Source organism: Ciconia boyciana, chromosome 19 (assembly GCF_034638445.1).
Source record: "Ciconia boyciana chromosome 19, ASM3463844v1, whole genome shotgun sequence".
NCBI classification, from domain to species: Eukaryota; Metazoa; Chordata; class Aves; order Ciconiiformes; family Ciconiidae; genus Ciconia; species Ciconia boyciana.
Window position 1 is genome coordinate 1834718 of NC_132952.1, and position 23407 is coordinate 1858124.

General features: G+C 52.9%; 1 protein-coding gene across 1 annotated transcript in view; it reads left to right on the plus strand.

Annotated features, from left to right (window-relative positions):
* Window positions 1-385: 385 nt before the first annotated feature.
* The window catches only part of IGSF21 (immunoglobin superfamily member 21), a 44672-nt gene continuing 21650 nt past the window's right edge, over window positions 386-23407 (plus strand). Inside the window, exon 1 of the mRNA XM_072884303.1 lies at window positions 386-449. Within this exon, the coding sequence (XP_072740404.1) occupies window positions 386-449 (64 nt within the window). The remainder of the gene's footprint in view (window positions 450-23407) is intronic.

The following is a 23407-nucleotide window of genomic DNA, read 5'->3' on the forward strand; positions in this document are numbered from 1 at the left end:
CCCATACACCCCGCAACCCGTCCTCTCCCCCTCCCCGGCCCGTGCATCCCCTTCTCCACCCCGCACCCCCTCCTTTGCATCCTCCCCGCATCCCCCCATATACCGCGCCCTCCCTCCCGCCCCCGTCCAGCGCTCCCGCCCCCTCCAGCACCTCCCGGGGGCCGGGCCGGGGCGGGCCCAGCCGGGGGGGGCCGGGGGCGGGCGGGCGGCAGCTCGCTCCGCTCCCGCTCCGATAAAGCGGCTTAGGGCGGCAGCGCGGCGGGAGCGGGTCGAGGAGCTGCGGACGGACGGACGGACGGAGCCCCCCGCCGCGATGCCCGCCTGCCCCCCGGGCAGGGGGCTGGGGCGCCGGTGAGCCCATGGGGCTGCCCCCCCCGCGGGCACCATGCGGACCATGAGCCCCCTGCCCCTCTGCCTGCTGCTCTGCGACCTCCTCGACCTGGCGCTGGGTGAGTGTCACCACCCCCCCGGGGACAGGGGACACCCCCCCCCCCAGCCGCTGAAATAATGGGGAGCCCACCTGCCCCCCGGTAAGCATGCGGCGGCTCCGGGGTCCGCACCCTCCCCCCCCCCCCCGAGGCTCGGGGGTGATGGGGGCTCCGGAGGGTGCAGGGTGGGGGCAGGCACCCCGTTTGGAGCCGGTAATAGGGCACCCGTTAACAGGACACTGGTTTTGGAGGGGGTAATAGGGCAGTTGCTAATGGAGCACCCGGCTGGGACCCGTTAACGGGGCACCCCCCAACAGGGTACTGGTTTGGAACCCATTAACAGGGTGCTGGTGTTGGACCCGTCAATGGGGCAGCCAAAATAGGGCACCTGCTTTGGACCCGGTAATTGGGTGCCGGTGCTGGGGGACGGGGCAAGAAAGCGGGGGGGATGCTCGTCCCTCACCCCTGAGCCAGCGTCACTGGGGGGGCACCCGTATCCCCCTTCCCTGCTGGGGTTCTGGCTGCGAGTCCCAGCCCTGGGGGGGGGGTCTGTGCCCTGGGGGCCCCCGTGAGCTATAGCTTTTTTTTGGGGGTTGCAGGACCCAGGGGCACCCCAGCCCACCCTGCCCCTTGGGCATGCGGGGGGTGTCCCAAATGCCATAGGTGGCAGGGAGAAGCAGCCCCCCAAATCCCTCCCGTCCCAGGGGTTTGCAGTTGGCTGAGCTCCGAAATGAACATCTTGACTCCCCGCTTTACTCTGCAGAGGTTTTAATAAAAGCCCCCCCCACCCTGTCCCCAAAAGCGAGGCTCCCAGGAGGTAAAAATTAACGGGGCAGGAAACTTTCCCCTCCCCGCGTCCCAGAGGCTGAGGGATAGCCGTGCAATTTAATTTCTTCTGCGTTTGAAGGCAATCTCCCTTCTCTTTCCCCCTTTTCCCCACGCATCCCCATCCCCACGCCCCCCCAAATCACCCGCTGCGGGGTCTCAGGTGGCCGCTCTTTAACGAGCATAGCGAGACCCGGCTGCTCTCCGGAGGCTGAGAGCGCTGGGTGATGGAGGGACGAGCAGAGCTTGCTCGATATCTCCTTTTTTTTTATTTTTTTAAATTTTTATTTATAATGTACTTTTTCCTCTCCGGAAAGCCGCCGTCAGCTGCTGCAGGGCGCGGGGAGGGGGAGCGGCGGCCGCGCTCTGCGGGGTTGAGCGGGGAGAGGTTGACACAAAGGAGCCGATTCTTCCCCGGCATTGCGAGCAGCTCCAAAATCATCCTTGGGGGACCGTGGACCACCGAGGTTAGCCAGAGCCTGGCTTGGATTTGGCTGAGCCAGGGGTGGGAAGGCATCGTGCATCTCCTGCATCCCTCTTTGCCATTCCCCTTTTGGGTTTTATGTGCTGCCGGGCTGTGGCTGCTGCTCTTTTCCCCCTTCCCCGCTTTGCTCCGAGCAGCCCGAGCATCCCGCCGGCATTGTGCTGCTGAACAGCACGCGGTCGATAATAAAATCTGCGCGGCTCGGGGCGGGGGGGAACTTGTGCCGAATCCAGTCCTGCCTCCCACCTGGGTCTGCTCTCCACCTCCACCGCGGTTTTAAGGTCACGGGTAGATAATTTTCAAGGAACAATGCGTCCCCCTGGCTTTTCCCCAGCGGCAAGCTGCCCATCACCGGTGCGTGGATCATTTTTCCTCCTTTCTCTTATTTTTTATCACTGCAAATTGGGCGATTGCTCTTCTGCTGCTGACTTGTGAGAGCAGGCGAGCAGGTACGAGGAAATCTGTCTTTGAAATGTGTATTTTGCAGGGGGGGGGGGAGAGGTAAAAGTTGTTTTGCAGTGGGTCTAGAGGAAGCTGGCGGCCCCGGCGAGGGGTTGTGGGTTATAAAGCGATGCGGGAGGAGGATCCCGGCGTTTGGCAGGGTCTCGCGGGCAGGTTCAATGGGCAGCGCTTGGGTTTGGACATCCATGAGCCGGGTTCTGGCTCTTAAAACCAGGCTGGGACTTTGCTGCTTTCCCACATCCTGCGGATCAGCTGCGTTAAGTATCTCCTAGCCCTCGGTGGAGAAATGCTGTCCCAAAAAAGCCAGTTTGCGCTCTGCTTTTTCAGCAAACAGATAAAAATTGTTGCAAAAAGCCTGGTTTTGGGGCGGGTGCACCCATCCTGATGCTTCCCTTTGCTCCGGGCAGCAGGAGGCTGCAGAGGCCGAGCACCGCTCCTGAAATTCAGCGGGCAGATGGCTTTTCTGTGGCTGATGGCATCCTTGGCTGGAGCTGCCGGCGTTGTGGTGGCGAGGGAGGACGTGCCCGCAGAGGTCCATCCCCTCCCCATCCCGGCACTTCGCTCACAAGGGATCAAGCAGGATCCGGCCGCGTTGCCTGGGAAGACGCAGGGGGGGCACTTGCCCAACACGCAAACTCCCACTGCTCTTCCCTACGAGTGTATTTGCCCTCGGCGTCTGCCATATGTCTCCGAAGCCATTTTTGGGGGGAATCTCGCCTATTTTTTATTGTCACCTTATATATTGCACGGTGCCGGCTCGGCGGGCAGCTGCCCCCATCACTGCCCCATCCAGGAGGAGCAACGAGGTCCCGCTGCCGGCTCCGAGAAGAGCACCGGGGATCCGTCGGAAGAGCTTCCCCTCCTGCAAAGCATCTGCGCCTTCATGGGAGCATTTTTGGGGTTTCCATCCATCACCTCGTAATGAAAAGCCCTTTTATTTACCCGAATGAAGCTGCTTGCTTCCTCGCTGTGCGGTAGGTTGGCCGGATCCTTCTCGATGTGTTATACATCCCTCCAGGGAGCATCACCCCTTGTAATACAGCTTTTTTCCTTATAACAAGCTCAATCTCTCCCCTTTTGGCCAGAAAAAGCTGCCTAGGGCAGGGCTAAGTGGGTTAAGGAGCTGTCAAGATGAAAAAACGAGGGCATGCGGAGGAGGCAAGCGGCTGGACCACGGATAACGATGGAGCCGTAGCCCCAGGGCCCCCCCCCCCGGTTTTGGAAAGCTGGGAAGCCCCATCTGCAAGCAGGGCGATGGCTTCTTGGCACCGCCGAAATCAGGGCTGGCTGATTAGCCGGCGCTCAGCTTGTCACCTGAAATATGTTCCCATAAAATGTTCATCGGGGTTTGTTTTACAGCCGTGCAAAATCAGAGCTGTGTTTTGCAAACATGAAAGGGAGGGCTAAATATGTTGAGTTTTGATCTTGGTGAGATATTTATATAGCCCTTATCTGAGCAGTTTGCTTTAGCTTCTGTATTCCCTCCCGTGGCACCTCCTGCGATGGCAAAAAAGGGGAAAATCCAAGTGTAGCTCTTTATTCGAAGCTGCTTATGGGCTTTGCCCCAAAAGGGCAGGTTTGCTGAGGCTGGGGTTTGCAGGCACCTGCCCTTAAGGATATGCCCGTGCCGCTTCTCCAAGCCAAAAAACAGCTTGGAAAAATCCCTTTACAGTTATCATTTTTATCAGCAAGGTGAATTTCTCCCCCCTCTCCTTTCCCAGGGACCCCCCGAGGCTTTTCCTCGCAGGGGTTTCCCAGCTTGCACGCAGCCCCTGGGGCAGCTCCTCCTTGCCAGCCTGGAAAAGCTCATTTTGCTCCTTGCCGTAGGAAGAGCCCAGCGTGTGGCCCTGGCCAGGGTGATGGGAGCCACCTGCTCGCGTCTCTGCTGAGCTCATTTAAAGAAAAGAGGTGTCGAGCGGGAGCTGGCGTGGTGGGGGGGCGAGGGGAAAGGAGGAGCGTCCTCTGCGCCACGTGGGAGCGAAACCTGCTCTAATTCACCTGCAAATGCATGGCGCTGACCTGGAAAGCCATCCCATGCTCCCTCTTTCCTTTTCTACTCGTGCTTTTCCGCAGCAAATCTTGCATTCAGCTCAGGGTCACCTCTTTTTAAATCCTTTCCTACTATATCTATGAATTCTGCGTTTCCACAAAGCCTGTGCTTTGCTCTCTGGGTAAATCCAGGCCACGCAGGCAGCCGAAGCCCCTTCCGAAAATCCTCCTAACCGTGCTAATTGCCCTTCCCCAATTAGCCCAATTTTTCTCTTCCCACCAGCTGCGATGTGTAGCGGTTTAGAGCTGCCAGTTTGAATCCAGAGCTCTTTAAAAAAGCTTTAACAGAGGCAAGGATCTTCGCTTCGCCTTGTACCCTTCCCAGCTAATAAGCATCTTTGGGGTGCGGAGATATTCCAGGCTTCATTTCTCTGCGTGAACCCTCATGCATTAAATCGTGGCTGGTCCCTGGCTGTCCCTGAGCATTTCTAAAGCTCCCCCATATGTCAGAGCTCAGTTTTGGGGTATTTACCTCCCAAATTCCCTTGCTGCAACAAGTAATCCTTTGGTATTATTAGCACCCCCCCACCAAAAAAAGCGTAGGGATGCTGTAGGGTTTGGGTTGGGGATGTTGCTCCCCTCTCTGCTGAAATAAGGACTTGTCTTACAGGTCCTGGTTTTGCTTCTAAGAGCCTGGAGCTAAGGAGCCCCTGCTATATGCAACGTGCTATATGCTACATGCAAGGTGCTACATACTGTATGCTAAATGCTATACGCGATATGCTGAACGCTGTATACATCACAGCCTTCGTATATGCCCTGTGGCCTCCCTGGTGCCTGCAAGCACTTCCAGGCAAGGTCTGGAAGTTGCGTCCAGGCTTGAGCCCCATGGAAATGCGGCTCAGCTCCTGCATCGATGGGTTTTTACGGAGCGTCCAGACGTGACCTTAACCACGCTCTCACAAGCCTCCCCTTCCCACGGAGACGTTTCAGGGCTCACGGAGATGTTTCAGGAGATGTTTCAGGCCCCACCTACCTTTTTTTTTTTCTGGTTGTCGTTGCAGAAATGGTCTTTTCTGTCAGAAAATGCTTGACCAGCGCTCGCCTTGCTCCTTTTGCCAAGTGCTGTAAGATCAGCTGATGAAATGCTCTCCACAGTGTCGGGATAAGAGCAGGTTTTATTTAATCCAGATGTGCTAATGGCTTGGGAATGAGGCTGAGACGGAGCAAGGATCATGCTAAGGCTCCTGCAGTGCTTCCCGAGGGAAAAGCCTTCCAGGGAGGTGGGGATGGAGCCGAAACCTCACCCTGGTAAGGACGGAGATGGACGGGACCTGCCTGGCACCGTGTACAGGGAGGATGAAGCATCGCCCCCTTGGGACCCGCTGCGGATGGGATTTCCTCAGTGCTTTGGGCTTTTTCCCCTATTTTCTAAGAGGAGACCTTGATTTCAGTGACGCCGAGTCAGCCTCTTTGCTCAGACATTGGCGAAGAGGAAAATCAAGGGACGGAGCCCCCAGATCCCTCTTTTCGGAGGCGGGAGGTGCAGCTCTCGCCTTGCAAACTTCCCGGCTCGTAAATCCCGCTGCAAAGAGCCGAGCGGGGAGGATGCAGCTGATGTGGCCGGGTTTGTTCCCTTGCCAAGCTGCTCTCTTTGCCCTTTTGTTTGCTTTCTGCTGAGGCACTTGGAGTACTGATGGGCTTGTTTTTAACTAATGACTGGCGCTCACATTATCTCTCCCCGCATTATCTCCTTCCCACTTTTCCCCTCTCCTTCCTAAAATAAACCGTCAATCACGGGCTTGTTTTCAACGCTTTTGGGACGGGATTTGCTGCGCGAGTGCCAAGGGCAGGAGGGCTCATAGCGAAGTGCGGGGACAATAACCCTCCGCTGTGGTTCCCTCTATGGAGTTATTATATAAAATTGGGTTTTTTAGGGTCTGCAGAGCCATTTGGACTGGGGAAGGGCTGTGCCCCGCTTGTTTTCACTCTCAGCGGGCTGAGAAATGGGGTTCGTCCCCCCTAAACGCTGCATCAGAGCCCTCCCCGATGTGCTTCTCTAGTGGGGTGACCTCGAGCCCTTTTGAGGTGACCCTTCTTGCTGCGTCCCTGCGATCTTGCAGGGTTAACACCTGGGGTACGCCTGTGTTGGCAGCAGAAGCCAGTGCTGGAGCTGGTCCTTTGAAATGCAATTAGTGCTTGTATTAGCTAGAAGCAAAACTATCATTAAGAGGGTCCTGACAGCCCCTGCGAGGGAGGTTTGAAGCAGGGAAGGAGGTGTTTCCAGTGCTGGGCTGAATCCACAGCAAAGCCCTGCGTGCCAGAGACTGCCTGGAAGGGAATTTGGCTGCTGGCTTCTCAGGGGTTTAGCCCTCGACTCCAAGGAGGTTTGGGGAACATCAGGAAAAAAACACATTTCTCAGTGGAGGGACGTTGCAACCCAATGGAAAGACGATGTGGTGGTGGAAACGTGGCAGAGCCAAGCCCTGCCTGGCCTTCAGACCACACATTTCATCTCTTCTGGTGCCGGGAGCGCATCTCCAGCTGCAAAACCCTTCTTGGCTGAAAGGCTGGGTTTCTCGGAGGCATTGCAAAAAGGAGCAGGGGAGGCAGGGATTTAGTTCCTCTCCTGCCCAAACCTCTGTATAATTTCCCGTTTATATAATGCCTTCAACAATATACTTTGGAGGGGAGGGCAAAGGGGATTAGCAGCGGTTATTCCAGCCCCGCTCCGCCTCCCTGTGCTTGTAGATAGATCCTGGTGCTGCATCCTATCTGCCCAGGACAGGGAAAACAGGAGCTGGAGACCCCTCTGCCGGGATGCGCCTGCTTTGCATGTGTATTTATACCTATTTGTTTCTTTGCAAAGGGATCTGCAGCGACGGGGATGGGTTGGAGCGATGCAGAGATGCTCCGTGCTGAGGGTTTGCTTCTCCCCAAGGGAGCAAAGCGATGGGTGGGATGCAGGGTGGCAGGGGGGCCATGGTGGGTGGCACTTGGGGTTGCTTCTAAGTGGACTGCCATCCATGGAAATGCTTTTTTGGGGGATGGGTTTCATGGATAACCCTGGATTTGCTGGTAGCAATGTTGCTTTCGATGGCGCTCGTGCTGGGGAGGATGCCCGGCTGGTCCCCAAGGTGTGTTTTGCTCCTGGTGCTGATAATACTCGAAAAGAGGAAGATGATGAAAGGGTGATTTTGGCTGGCAGTTGTCATCGTCACGGGTGCCAAGCGATGGCTTTGGGAGCCGCTGGCTCCTCACAGCAGGGCTGAGATGGGTCATAACAGCAGGAGGGGGAGAAAAAGGCTCCAGCTCAGCAGGTATCACCAAAAACACCAGAATCACCCCAATTTTGAGGTGGTGGGGATGTGGGTGAGCTGAGCTCCCTGTAACCCAGCGAGCCCTCTCGTAGAGATGAGCACCTTCTTCATGACAAGTCAGCGGCTGGCTGCATCTTTCCTTCTGCAAAAAAAAAAAAAAATCCTTGGTTTGGTTGGAAATGGTCTAGAAGGGGATTTTAATGGCCAAGTGATTTCAGTTTCCATCCCAGCTTTGCACCTCTGGAGAGCAGGGTTCAAAGCTTGGCTCTAAGTTGTGCTTAGGAAGATTTCCAGTCCGAATTCAGGCAGTCCCTTGATATACCATGATCCAAGATACTTTTTCTGCTCCATCAAGCATCTCTCTCGTATTTTTAAGCCCAGAAAAGCCCCGTTCCCTGCAGATTTAGCTTCTGCACAAGCTATTAGAAGAGGGGCACCACACACACAGGCTTTGCCATCCCACCCACATGCCCCGCTTGCAGCACCAAGAGCATCCCAAGAGCCAGCGGTTGGGTTTGGCTGGTTTTCTTGCTTTTCTCCTAAAGATATACCTGCCAACTTGTATTGCAGAAGGACGCGGTGACTCAGAGCAGGGTAGGAGGATATGGGCAGCTTTTGCCTTGCCCAGCACCCCAAAATATAGACAGCAAGCTGCTGGGGACTGGGGTTTTTTCCATGTAGGATGAATAACAGGCTAGATCTGCTGATGGAGAAGCACCATATAATGGGTAGATATTGCTCCAGAAAGGGTGCAAAAGATGTTTCACCAGCAGGAGTAAGGCTGGGTGATAACGCTGCTGGTTCGGCTTCTGGACAGACCATCATTCATGGAGAAAAACCTCCAGCGCTTCATCTCCACTCAGAACGTCTTCCCCTTGCAACTTGCTAATGAGATATTTTCCATAAGCGCTGGCCGAGGTGGTTCTTTTTAAGTTATATTCGCATCTTGTTGCGTTATTATGGCTTTTTTTTTTTTTTTTGCTTCTCTAAGGAAGTTCTTTGCAAGCACTTGATGTATGCAAACCGGCTGGAGATAGTTGGGTTTCCTCCTGACGGAGAGCAAATTTACGCCGCTGTAATTATAGCAGCGGCGTGGGAGTGCAGGCGAGCCCGGTTTCCAAATTAAACCCTTCTGCTCCTAGAAATGTGTCTTCAATATTTTTTTTAGAGCGGGAAACCACATTTGGGTGACTTCACGATGGGAAATTATTTGGAAGGGGGCAAGATTTGGGCACTTGGATGTTAGGGATGCTCGTGCCTCTGGGTTTGTTTGCATGGACCACCCTCCTCTGCCTCCTGATCTGCTAAAAGCTCCCCGCCGCGAGAAAACAACCTGACTCTTGAAAATTGAAAGGGCTTACTTAAACAATGTTATCTCTCTGGTGAAGGAAGAGAGCATATTGAATGGTTATATTTAGTGTTGGGTGTAGGACAAAGCAGATGCGGAGAGATTTTTAACATGAGAATGTTAATCACTTCTGCCACACCGCCTCGGAGATGTGTGTATGTATATATTTTTATATATATGCAACACACATGTGCTCAGACCCCCGTGTACTTGCTGAGGATGAGGATGGAAGTTGAACATCCCTCTTTGATTTGCTTTTTGACCCTTTTCCACCCGGTGAGCCTGTCCCGGCGGGGCGAAGCGATGTGGCGCTGGGAGCTGGGGACCCCCCAAAAGGCCCAGCAGGAGGGATGCGCTTGGGCTCTATGGGGGTGTGCGCAGCCCCATGTCTTTCTGCCCCCCAAACCGTGATGGGGACAGGAAGGAGAGCACTTGCAGGCTTGCAGATGGGCTGTTTAACAACCCCAGCAGTGCTCTCCCCCTCGGCAAGCTGCGAGGAAAGCCTACCGCATTACCCAGCCTCTATTACCCACCCTCACGGGAGCACTGAATTAAAGGAAATATTTTATGATCCTACGCTTCGTTATGTTTTATTAAAAGCAGAGCATCGGCCTCCCCTGCCACATTCATCAGATCAGTGGCTCTGCTGGGTTTTTTTTTCCCCTCCCTCCCAAGCTCTTGCTGCTGTCGCTGTTGTTCCCAAAGCATCCGACTGCTTGGGGTGGCTGTAGGGCCTGTCCAGGGTCTCCTGATAGAGGAGGAAAATATGCAATGGGGTGACAAATGTGGCTGATTGGTTTATCTAAGGATGCTCCGTATCCAGACTGGCTTGGGGATGTGGAGTTGTGCTGCAGAAACAGCCGGTGGATGCAGGAATAGGGATGGGGAAGTGGAGTCATAGGGAGATGTCACCCCATGGAGGGATTTGAGTCATGGATGGAGACGAGCACATCCTCAGGAAAAGATGCTCAGAAAAGCCTTCCCCTATTTTTCAGCTTTGCTCCATCTCAGGGCAATCAAGCCCAGGCTGGGAGGACCCCTGGGATATCACCGTTTTAGGGGAAAAGACCCCCAAAAATGCCAACATCCCCTCTGTAGAGGTAAAGTAGCGAGCAGGGCTGGGAGTTTGCTATATCAGCCTTCGAGAGCAGTAGCAAAAAGCCAGACAAATATTGATAGCCGGGCATATCTGGAGACAGAAAGGTATTAATTAGCAGTTGTTTCTCAATGGTGCGGAGATGGATACACACCATCCACAGCCATGTGCATCCTCTCGGTGAGAGCAGAGAAGTAACGGTAAATCAGTGTTATGAATCGGTGCTGTAAGATGGAGATATGTTTTAATCTTATTAGTGGCGCGGCATTACTGAGAGAGCAAAGGGATTATTAATCACAGAGTGTAAATCGGGGAAAAGAGGGGAGCTTCAAATTAGCAACCCTGCGTTGTAGAGCGAGCGCTGAGAGGGGTAGCGGAGATGGAGGAGAAAAGGCAGCAGACGGAGGCTGAGTCAGAGGGAAGGTACCGAGGGGGAGGGCAAAAAGCCCGTGCCAGGGGATGAGGGTGAGGTTGGGATGCGGCTGCCCCCACCTCAGCCACACTGGTGCCTGGGAGTGAGTGAAGGGACGTCTCTGGGCCAGCGCCAAAGCCCAGAGCTGGAAATCCCTGTAGGTTGTGTCTGTTACAATGTAGGATATGCAGGTAGCTGGACCATCCACCCATCTGTCTGTCTGTCCCTCCATCCATCCCTTCATTCCTCCATCCCTCCCTCCCCCCATCCCTCTGTTCTTCCCTCCATCCCTCCCGTCATCCCTCCATCCATCCCGCCATCCCTCTATTCTTCCATCTATCCCTTCCTTCATCCCTCCCTCTATTCCTCCATCCCTCCATCCATCGCTCCTTCCATCCCTCTCTCCATCCTTCTGTCCCTCCCTCCCTCCCCTACCCCCGTACACAACCATTAGAAGACACCAGCTGCCTCCGGCGCGCTCCCCGTGCGAGCACAGAGGGTTTTGCAGCGGTGGAGGAAAGGAGCAGGGTGGCTTTGGCTGCTTTTTAGCAGCCAACTCAGCTAACGACGGTGCCCATCTGGCTGCCCCAGGCTCCCCCAAGGTAATTTTTGGGGTAAAAAGCTCCACATCACTCCCTAAATTGCAAAAAAACAGTGGATTTTGTAGCACTTGGGACTTCTGCCTGGCACCAGGCTTTATTTTCCCCCTTCTTCTGCCCAAAATTGTGCCTTTGGAGAAGTTGTTTAGAAGGAAAATGGAAAAAAAAATTAATAATAATAATCCCTTTCCAGTTATACGGTACAGGAATCGATGGTGCAGGCAGAGATCGCTCACGGCAGACACCCAGGGAGCGGGGGGGAGAATCGATGGCTGCCTCGTTTGTCACCAATCAGAAATACGGGCTAATTGGATTTCCTGCAAATAGAGAAATAAATAAGCAAATTCATCATCTGCGTCACGGTCACCTACTTCTCCTAGGACACTTTGGCACAGCAAAACCCCGCCAACGCCTCACTGGGACTCTTAACTTGGTGGGAAACCCGATGCCAGCATCTAAACCTAAATCCTCATAGTTGTTCTTCAGTGAAATTAATTTTTTTCCCCCTTCTGCCACCCCAAGCCTGTGTATCTCCCGCTAAAGCTGGAAGAAGAGAAGGTTTAGGGAGGATTGTGGGGTTTCAGATGGGAAAATTCAAAGCTCCGCTTATTTTTCCAAGGAGTAGCATCTCTAATAACCCCTCGCTGTTACTCTGGGATGGGATTTTTGCTGGATCTCAGGTGGGTTTGTGAGGGGTCTTGCTTTCCCCCTTCTAAATGGGGAAACTGAGGCACGGAGCGGGACTTGCTCCAAAAGGCATCCTTCAAGCAGCTCCCTGCGGCTTCCAGCTCTGCTAATTAGCCCTGACTGGGATTATGCTCCAGCCTAGATTAACACCATGAGCCGTGGTTTCAAATAATTAACTCCCGGTGTTGTAATCTTCACTCCGATGGAGGGCAAAGCAGCGGCAAAACCATCGGCTGCTGCCGGCAGCTCCCTCCCCAGTTCGCCCAAGAAGTGGATCGGGCTTTGCCAGGGGCTCAGCATCTTTTTTCCCAGGTTTCAACATCTGTATCTAAATGATCCGCTTTGGTTTGGGGCTCTAACAAACCAGGCTGGGTACAAATAATTTGCTTTTTTACTCCTGAATTGCATCTCCTGGATGGTTTTGCTCGGCAGCGCTTTCGGCGCTGGCTGGAGACAAGACCCTTGATCCCAGGTGAGGTTTTCCACGGTCCCCCGTGCTAGGAGGCAGCATCCAGACGTTGCATCTTCCTGATGCCAACATGGGGAGAGATGCCGGAAGGGATCCGGCTGATGGCGAGAGGACGCGTGACACGGAGGATCCCCTATCCTCTCTCCGTCTGGCTGAACACGGTGACTTGAGGGATAGGGGCAATGGCAACAAGTCCCTGCCCGGCGCAGCGGGCACGTCTCCTCTGTGACTACCCCACCTTCCCCGGTGCCCTTGCATACAGGTATGAGGCTCTGCAAGAGGAACCGAACAACACCGAGGGCGATGGTTCATCTAGCTTGGAGGTGTCGCCGAGGTTAAGTTGGCCTACGCCCTGCATCAAAACTGCTTCCATAAAGATAACAAGACGGGTCATTGTCGTAGGAGACTCCCTTCTGAAGGGAATGGAAGGCCCAATATGCAGACTGGACCCACTTCTTAGGGAAGTCTGCTGCCCCCCTGGGGCCTGGGTTAAAGATGTGAAGAGAAAGCTTCCTCCCCTAGTACAGCCCTCAGATTATTATCCATTATTGATTTTTCAGGTAGGCAGCGATGAAGTTGCCACAAGAAGTCCAAGGACATCAAGAGAGACTTCAGGGCCTTGGGATGACTGGTTAAGGGATCAGGAGCACAAGCAGCATTCTCCTCTGTCCTTCCAGTTGCAGGGAATGAGGAAGGAAGAAACAGGAAGAGCCAGCAGATCAATGCCTGGTGTCACTGGTAGAATTCAGGGCTTTTTGATCATGGGTTGGTCTACACGACACCAGGCCTGCTGGCAACAGACCTGTCTCAAAGGGGGAAAAGGATCTTTGCACAAGAGTTAGCAGGGCTCATCAAAAGAGCTTTAAAAGTAGATTTGAAGGGGGAAAGGGATAAAACCAGGCTCAGTAGAGATAAGCCTGGGAGAAGCACGCCAAAGTTTGAGGGACAGTGTGCTAGCGAGGTCCTTCGGTCTGCCATCTCAGTGGAGGTAGGGGATGGAGATCCACGCGGCAGCAAAGATGCAAGAGTTATGGATGTGTTAGAAACCACGGAAGTGCCTGAGAATGGTCCTGTAGGAATTAGGGCTTCTCCCCCCAAAAAGGTGGCGGGATCAATAGCCCAAGTGAAGTGCATCTACAGCAACGCATGCAGCGTGGGCAACAAACAGGAGGAACTGGAAGCCATTGTGCAGCTGGAAAACTGTGATATAGTTGCTGTCACAGAAACATGGTGGGATGACTCGCCCAACTGGAGTGCTGCGATGGATGGCTATAAACGCTTCAGAAGGGACAGGCAAGGCAGGAGAGGCGGTGGGGTAGCCCTGTACGTTAGGGAGTGCTTTGATTGTCTAGAGCTTAATGATGGTGACGATAGGGTTGAGTGTTTATGGGTCAGATCAGGGGGAAGGCCAACAAGGTAGATGTCATGGTGAGAGTCTGTTATAGACCACCCAACCAGGATGAAGAGGCAGACGAAATATTCTATAAGCAGCTGGGAGAAGTCTCACAATCACTAGCCCTTGTTCTCGTGGGGGACTTCAACCAAGTGTGTGCTGGAAATACAATACAGCAGGGAGGAAACAGTCTCGGAGGTTTCTGGAGTGTGTGGAAGAGACCTCCCTGACACCGCTGGTGAGGGAGCCAACGAGGGAAGGCGCCCGCTGGAGCTGTTGTTTGTGAACAGAGAAGGACTTGTGGGTGATGTGATGGTTGGAGGCTGTCTTGGGCATAACGATCATGAAATGATAAGAGTTTTTGATTCTTGCAGAAGGGAGGAGGGGGGTCAGCAGAACTGCTCCCTTGGACTTCTGGAGGGCAGACTTTGGCCCGTTTAGGGGCCTGGGTGACAGAGTCCCTTGGGGGCAGTCCTGAGGGGCAATGGAGTCCAGGAAGGCTGGACGTTCTTCAAGAAGGAAGTCTTGAAGGCGCAGGAGCAGGCCGTCCCCATGTGCCGAAAGACGAGCCGGTGGGGAAGAAGACCGGCCTGGCTGAACAGAGAGCTTTGGCTGGAACTCAGGAAAAAAAGGAGAGTTTATGGCCTTTGGAAGGAGGAGCAGGCAACTCAGGAGGACTACAGGGATGTCGTGAGGTTATGCAGGGAGAAAATCGGAAGGCCAAAGCCCAGCTAGAACTTAATCTGGCTACCGCTGTAAAAGACAATAAAAAACGTTTCTATAAATACATTAGCAACAAAAAAAACGTTTCTATAAATACATTAGCAACAAAAGGAGGGCTAAGGAGAATCTCCATCCTTTATTGGATGCGGGGGAAACATAGTGACCAAGGATGAGGAAAAGGCTGAGGTACTTAATGCCTTCCTTGCCTCAGTCTTTAATAGTAAGGCCAGTTGTTCTCGGGGTACCCAGCCCCCTGAGCTGGGAGACGGGGACGGGGAGCAGAATGGAGCCCCATAATCTAAAGGGAAATGGTTAGCGACCTGCTACACCACTGAGACACACACAAGTCTATGGGGCCGGGTGGGATCCACCCAAGGGTACTGAGGGAGCTGGTGGAAGTGCTCACCAAGCCACTTTCCATCCTTTACCAGCAAGTCCTGGCTCACTGGGGAGGTCCCAGTCGACTGGGGGTTACCAAATGTGACACCCATCTACAAGAAGGGCCAGAAGGAACATCCAGGGAACTACAGGCCTGGCAGCCTGACCTCGGTACTGGGGAAGGTTATGGAGCAGATTATCCTGAGGGCCATCACACAGCACATACAGGACAACCAGGGGATCAGGCCCAGTCAGCGTGGGTTTAGGAAAGACAGGTCCTGCTTGACCAACCTGATCTCCTTCTACGACAAGGTGACCCACTTTGTGGATGAGGGGAAGGCTGTGGATGTTGTCTACCTAGACTTCAGTAAAGCCTTTGACACGGTTTCCCACAGCGTTCTCCTGGAGAAACTGGCTGCTCAAGGCTTGGACGGGTGTCCTCTTCGCTGGGTAAAGAACTGGCTGGATGGCTGGGCCCAAAGAGTGCTGGGGAATGGAGTTTACTCCAGTTGGCGGCCGGTCACCAGCGGTGTCCCCAGGGCTCTGTGCTGGGGCCAGTCCTGTTTAATATCTTTATCGATGACCTGGACGAGGGGATCGAGTGACCCTCAGTCAGTTTGCAGGTGACACCAAGCTGGGCGGGAGGGTTGATCTGCTGGAGGGCAGGAAGGCTCTGCAGAGGGACCTGGACAGGCTGGATCCATGGGCTGGGGCCAACTGTGTGAGGTTCAACAAGGCTCAGTGCCAGGTCCTGCACTTGGGCCACAGCAACCCCCTGCAACGCTGCAGGCTTGGGGCAGAGTGGCTGGAAAGGACCCCGGCAGAGAAGGACCTGGGGGTGTTGGTCGACAGCCGCCTGAAGATGAGCCAGCAGTGTGCCCAGGTGGCCAAGAAAGCCAACGGCATCCTGGCTTGTATCAGCCATAGCGTGGCCAGCAGGAGCAGGGCAGTGACCGTGCCCCTGCACTCGGCACTGGTGAGGCCGCACCTCGACTGCTGTGTTCAGTGTTGGGCCCCTCACTCCCAGAGAGACATGGAGGGGCTGGAGCGTGTCCAGAGAAGGGCAACGGAGCTGGGGAAGGGTCTGGAGCACAAGGCTGATGGGGAGCGGCTGAGGGACCTGGGGTTGTTCAGCCTGGAGAAAAGGAGGCTGAGGGGAGACCTCATCGCTCTCTACAACTGCCTGAAAGGAGGGTGTAGAGAGGTGGGGTCGGTCTCTCCTCCCAGGTCACAAGTGACAGGACGAGAGGAAATGGCCTCAAGTTGCGCCAGGGGAGGTTTAGACTGGGTATTAGGACATTTTACTTCACCGAAAGGGTTGTCCAGCGCTGGACCAGGCTGCCCAGGGAAGTGGTGGAGTCGCCATCCCTGGAGGGATTTAAAAGCCATGTAGATGTGGCGCTTAGGGATGTGGTTTAGTGGTGGACTTGGCAGTGCTGGGTTAACGGCTGGACTCGATGATCTGAAAGGTCTTTTCCAACCCAAATGATTCTATGATTCTATGAATCTCTTCTGTGTTGGGATGGAAAGCTGAGCCTGTTGCTGGAAAAGAGGGTCTGGGCATTTGCTGGTGAGGGAAAAACCCCCGTTTCCAGTCCTTTGCAGCGCAGGATTACAATACAGTATCTCCTTCTCCTGCCACGCTTAATTCCGGATTAAACCCCGCATCTGCACTGGAGAGGGGGTTTGCTGGAGATTAGCAGATCCTGCCGCCCTTGCCATGATGCCGCTTGATTAAAAATAATGAAAAAGCAGAGGGGGTGTGAATTTTTAGCATGCACAAGGCCTGGGGAGGCTGCTAAGGTTGCAGGGTACCTGGACATCCCGGCCTCGAGCATTAACCTGCATCATGCCCAGGCATTGGGGAGGTATCATGCTCTATTGCAAGGTTTTTTTGGGAATGCTGTATCATCCCAGAGGTATTGCCTTGAATTTGGTGGCCGGCGAACGCTCCTGCTCTGCAAAAGTGGGATTGCAGGAAAATTCCTCCTTCAGTCAGCTCAGGATTTGCTGGGGAAAGACAAGACCCTGCTGCAACTCTCTGTGGAAATACATGCAATTACTGCCCTTGGAGGAGTGGTCCACAGTGCAGCATGGGGGAGAGCTGGTAAAGCAATAACAGGGTAAAATAAGAAAGAATTGGGTTTTTTTAGCAGGTCTTGAGGTTAATTAGGATCTGCAATGAGGCGCTATTAGAAAAAGGAGGAAGCAAATCTCTCCTGGGAGTTATTAGAAGTGGCATGCAGGAGGGAATCATTGCTCTGCAGTTGAGGCTGGGGGTGGCAGCAGTTTTGAGTGGAAAGCTTTAGGGAAAATCCAGCTGCCGTGGAGGAAATCTGCAGGAGAGTGAGAAATCCTGCGGGAACTGGGTTTGCTTAATTGGGGAACAGAAAATGTGGGGCGAGAGTGGAGGGATGAGGACTTAGAGCCGGTGCAACACAGCGTGCACGGGGGTGGGTGACATCTCCCACCCGTTGCACCTCATTTTGCCAAAATCTGTTGGCCTTAGCTCATGGGAAGGGAATAAAATTGGGGTGCAAGCAAGCCTGGGTTTAGAGGAACCTGCCTTAAATAGCTGGTGTGGGGTTTTTCAAACAGCACGAATGGCAGGCTGCGCTGCCGGCAATCAGCCCCTATTTGCATACATGCAAATGAAGAGCACGGTCTCCGTTCAAAGAACAGGGCATCCGAGGCTGACCTGGCTGACCCCGGCGCATTTTTGGGCTTCATTTTGGCACCAGCAGCTGCTCACACAGCTGGGGAGAGGCCAAGAGGTGCTGGCAAAGCCATTGCTCCAAATCAGTGATGCCAGTGGGTCTTGGGGGGAATTTGGCTCTGCCGGACTCAGTTTCCCTCCTCCCCTGGGACAAGACATCATTGAGGACTCTGAAAACCCAAAAAAGCACCCAGGATGGCCAAATCCTTAAATAACCCATAAATGGGGATAAAGGAACAAGACTGATGAGCAACGTAATGATGACAAACGTCCTCCCCTTCCAAAAAATCAAACCCAACAACCCATCACAGGTCACGGCCACCAATTTTAGCAGCTATAAACCGCAGCGGGGTGCTTCAGCGCTGCGCTAAAGCATTATATTTTAATGGCAATATCAGTAGTGTGAAGATGCGGTAGTAAAATATACTCCTTCCCCCTCCCCCCCAGCATCGTTAGGAGATGGAGGCATGTGTCGTAAGCCGTTGGCTTTACGGCGATGCGCTGAGCACGCCGGCAGTGTGGGGGGGAGAAATTATAAATAAAACTTTACTGCGCTAGAGTAAATGCTGCTAAACATACTTCACGTCTGTGCGGCAGCGGGAGATAAATATTCAATCTAATTTATGTACGTGGCTTTCCAGCCTGTGCAGGGGGGTCTGGTAACAGCTAATAAAATACGATATATCAAGCAGACTTATCAATGCAGCAAGCACAACCCTGCTGATAATCTGCGTGGGGTGGTGAGACCCATCTTCTTCTTGCTGACTGCTCTTTTTTGGGGGTTGAATTATGGGGGTTTGGGGTTGGATGGGTATTTCCCAAGTGGCTGTTGGGTTTGGTTGGGTCTCTGGTCTTTCTCCATGTGTGTGCGTGTAGAGAGTCAGTCTTCAGCCTTGGGGGTGTTGAAATATTACCCGAACGGAAGATGTTTCCCATTCATCCCAGTAAGGTACCCCCAAAATCCTACTGCTCCCAGTTGTCCAGTGACTGTTGCTTCCATCCAAACCTCCTTTTTATTGCATTCACCTGAAAATTGGCACTTCTCCACCACCTGGAGCGTCTCTTGTTTTGGAGTTGGTGGGTTTAGCTTCGCAGTGGCTCGTGTCTCTCGGGGTGGGCAGGATGTGGACCTTGGCTTCACGACTTTGGGATTTACGCCGCCAGTGTTGCATGTCTGAGTTTCTCTCTGGGAAATCACCTGATTTTTAGGTTGAGGGATCCATTGAGCATCCAAATGATGCATCCAAGGTCATCCCAGGTGTTTGTAGCAGGGCATGAGCTTGCTCCAGCCGTTTTGCCTCAAAACTTCCATCTTTTTACTGGCACAACCAATTTCCCGAGGATTTCAGGCAAACGCCTTTACGGAGATGTAGTACAAGCACTAACTTGGCGCTGTGAGTAAAAGGAGCTGAGCTAGAAATGGGCTTTCTCATCCTGTGCTCCGATGAGCTGGAACAGCCTTGCCGATGAGCCTTCGCTTAGAAAAGGCGCGATGAAGACATTAAAGCGGGTTTTGTTTTGGTCCGTGCCCTAGCCGCGTAGCTGATATGGATGGCTCTATCTGCTGGGGATTTGTTTGTCAGGAGACACGCACCAAAGGTGGTGACGGGCTTGTAAAAAGCTGGTGTTTACATCTATTTTATTAGCTGGTCCTTGGTGATGGATAGAGCTGGTGCTCGAGTAGTTGATAGTAGGAAACGGGAGAGGGAAAGGTGGAAATGCTGGAAGGAGGAGATGGAGAAGAGGCAGGAGATGGGCGTTGGAGAGGGAGAAGGAGACCCCGCAGCATCCCGAGGCTCCCACGACCCAAATCACCCATTGCATTTGCATGCCCAAAGTGGCCCAAACACTCCCTTTCTGTGTCTGAGGCCATTTACCATGCCGAGGTTGTGCTGATGTGCATGAAAACCCCACCGAGCTGAAGCATTTGTAACGTGTTTGTAGCCCAGCATGATCCATTTTGAGCCTCGCTCTTCATTTCTCTGCAGCCTGCGGTGTTGCTGCACCATACCAGGGCTTAGCTATAGGCACTGGTATATAAGATCCAATCTCTGCCCTTAAGAATGTAAAAATGACTGTAGTGTTCATAATGAGGACAAAACTGGTCTAAAAATTGATTTTTCTTAAGATATATTGACATAACTCTTTGGGAAGCCCTGTGATTGTGCGGTGTTGAAGATGCTCTCCACGATGCTAAGACGGCTGCACGCAATGATGTTGGGTACTATGGCATGGCACAAAATTAGGCTTTATTTCTTTTTCTTTTTGGCTAGGATACTTTTTTCCAGGAGAAATCCAGGATTTAAGGAAAAAAGGAAAGCTGTGGGCAGTGTTCAAAAGTCCCTCCTTAACTGGGTTTTGTCACCATCATTGAAATCGTTGGAAGTCGGGTTTGGTTTTTGCATTGTACACCCCGAAACAAAGCAAAGAGCTTTGAATTGGGACATGGTGATAAATTTTGACCAGGAAAGCTTAAAAACCCCATCATTTTGTAGAGTTTTGACAGATTTTGATCATTAAGTCCTAACTGCAGCAGACCCCTGAGGGTGTCTCTGTCCCCAGCAGCCCCAATGAAGTGGTTTGCTCAGTTAATCTCGATTTAAAAGGGGTCAGAAGGCCAAACCGGCCACGCTCAATCAATGTATTGATTAAAATTATTGATTTACATTACACAGAGCTAACAAGACACAAGACGCATCCATAGGATCTGTCAGGTTCAACATGCCTATTGCATCCTATTTAGTTAGAGAAAAATGTACCAAAGCATGTTCTATACATACTCCCTATATATTCTATACATCTTCTCCCTGGCTCTGCAATACCTAAGGATTTAGGGGCTGGTTTGGTCCAGCAACCCCCATAAAGAATAATTAGAGGTACAGCTGCAAAGTGTTTCCTCCCACTTATGCAAATGGGTGAGGTAAGAGGCATCTAATTAAATGTTTGTACTTTAATACACCGCGGTGTGAAGGAAGATGAATTTTAATTACCAGCTCTTAATTGTTTGGTCGGCCTGTTAATATCCTATTTACACAGTATTAATACAATTTGCTCTCTGCCAGCAGGGCTCTTCCTCGTGGCGGGTGATGCCGGGTTTTGTGGGTTTATTTCACGAAACAGCCCCGTTTTGCAAAAACCAGCCCAATTTTTGGTTGGGCAGCGGTGGGTTTGGGGATGCTCAGCCCTGCTGGTGCTCGGCTTTTGGGTTTCGTGAAGGAAAGGCTAGAAATTCAAGCAAAACTCAAGTAGTTCATGCCTTTAGAAACACAAACGGGCTCCCCCCAACCCATTTTTTCCTTTGCAAAAGGACAGTCACCTTTGGAAGCGCGATGCTGACTCCATCTGTCACATTCCATGCCACTCGCTGTTGTTAAACCTGTGTTAAAACACTTATGCCTCCATTTCAAAAAAAAAAAAAAAATATCAGTGCAGCAGCTTTCCAGGAGGAAAAGCTCAAGATTCAGCAAAATTTGGCCACTCCGGACTGGGACAGATGTGAATCCTTCACCGGTTCTTGCCCCTTGCAGCCCTCCCGGGTTAGCGAGGAGAGGCAGCAACACATTATAATTGTAAATTGTCCTGGAATGTCATAAATAAGGCATCGCCGGAGCTGGGGAGGGAGAGGGTATTTTCTGTGCTCACAGGAACGGGAACAACTGCTGGCGTTTAATCTTTAATGAACAAGATGTTGCAAAGTGCTGCAAGTCAAAGCGCGTTTGCTTAATGCTCCTCAGCCCTGGTGTGCGGCGGGTGACATCCCCGTCCCTGGGCCTTCCCACACGGCCGTGAACCCTTGCACGCCAGTGATCTCCCCTTGTGCCAACCATCATCTTCCTCCAGTGGAGAACAGGGAGCGGGATCGCTCTCCACTTTTTTGGGGGGGTGATTTGCAATCCTTTAGCATCCCAGCTGGCTCTTCTGCAAGAGGCAAAGCGCCTCCTCGAGCAGCAAATGCCTTAAATCCTGGAAAATGATGAAAATCAGCCCTGTGCCAATTAGGGGGGTTCTGGTCCCTTTTCCCCCCCTCCCTCCTTGTATTTGCACCCCAAAATACCATCCTAGCCCCGGCTTGGAAAAGTGAGTGCCGGAAGGTGGTGGAGGAATTGGTGTGAATTATGTATGAGCCCCGCTAATCACGGGCTGATTAAAATGATGATGTGTTAATATAGCTCTCCCTGTCGCCTCCGCCAAGGGGGACATGTCAGCACCTGAAGGATGGGGGGACGTGGCGGGGGCAGATGGGGCAGCTGCGTCCCCATGTGTCCTCTCCTCTGGCTCCATCCTGATGCGTCGCTCCGCTCTGATCTCTGGAAGCGCCGTTTGACCGTCCCCAAATGCAAGGATGGGGACAGGTTGAACTTGGGGACGTGTCCCGAAGGGGCAAAGTCCAGCATTGGTTTGAAGTTAGCTTTTTGGAAAGCGTTGGGAGGTGAGAAGTCAGGGAACAGGAGCGCCGGTTGATATTAATAAATTCATATTTAATTTAGATGTAGCTTAAAAAATATCAGACACATGGTGGGGTTGCTTTGTAGTGCTGGGACACGCCGAAAGGCTCCATCACCCCAAGGTTTTCAAGGGCACCTGGGGTGCTGCAGTGGGTTGCCCTTGGGTGGCTGCCAGCCACCCACCCAGCCGCTCACTCGCTCCCTCTCCTCAACAGGACGGGGGGACCTCAGCCTTTCTGGGGGGTTCAGCCACACGTGCTGCATCCCAAGAGATTTCCGTGGAGTGATTCGCTGCTCTTGCATGCAAAAATCCCTGATGGGATGCTGAAACAGGGCAGAAACGGGGCTTTCTGCCAGCACCTCAGTGGAAGCATCTGGCCACGTCCTCCGCTTGCGCGGCCGAGGTGAAACCTGCCTCCTCCCTCGCAGCTATTTTGTAATTGAAAGCGCTGAGCATGTTACAATGTGCTCCTTTTATTAATGTGTCACTCCTGATTTAAAAGGACATTCCATTTATCTCTCTCTTCCCCGTCCCTTTTTTTTCTTCTTCTTCTTCCTTAAACTGGATGTCGCATGAATTCCCACTGCTCGCTAGCAAAAATACTCTTTTCTCCCCAGGGATGCGATCTAATCAGAGGGCTGAATTTCCATAGGTCAGAATCTAATCAGAGGGTGGCCCAGCACAGCTTTCGCTATGAAATATGTCTTATTTAAAAAGAGCAAAGGGGAAGGAGAGGAGCCTTGGGGTTCAGAGCTGCCTTTGGGATGCTGATAACACGGAGGATGATGGAGATGTTGGGTTGGGCTCCTCCTTTGCAGGTGCAAATCTGATGCTCAGCCCTGTTTGAAATTCAGCAATACCTGTCACCGCTGGTTTCTTCTCCCCAGTAAATCCAAAAAAGGGACCAAACCGGGGATTCTGAGTACTGGTGACACTTTGCCGTCCTCCGCTGTTGGAAAGCAAAGGGAAGGGGGGGACGAGGGATGAGATTCGCATGTCAGGCACAGCAAAACAGCAGGTTTTGGACGGCTCCATCTGGATTCCTGCTTTATTTTTTGGCACCTGGCTTTATTTTCCCTGCTTTTCCTCCTCCCCTACACACATCCATAGCATTTTGGGGGCTGGCTCCTCCAGGGACCGTGCATCTGTTTCTCTTTGCTCTCCCTCTCGCTCGTGCTCTTTCCCTCCTTTTCCCCATCTTCTGGGGTGATTTTGCTCTCAATTTGGGCAGCTGATGCTCTTCGAGCGGGTGGGTTTTTGCCTTCCCTCCCCTTCCAGGCATCGCTGGGGCTCTGCGGGGTCCCTGTCCCCCCTGGCACCGGGGCAATAAATCACGGAGCTCCAGAGCTTCAGCTTTGCCATGCAGGAACTGCTCTGGAGGAGAAGTGCAGGAGCATCCTGTGGTTACACTCCACTATTTTTAAGGACCAGATGTCCTCCCAGCACAGCCGAGCCCAAATTACTGGGTCTAGAGGTGGGAGCTGGTGGGCTGCAGCCCTGTTGCTCTCTCAGAGTGGTTTTGCAGCACGAGCAGGGAGCAGAGCAAAAATAAAAACCCTAATTGGCCTTTTTTGAGCTGTCTGGAAGAGGCAGGTTGGGGATGCATTTGCAGGGAGATTTGCTCAGGTAAAT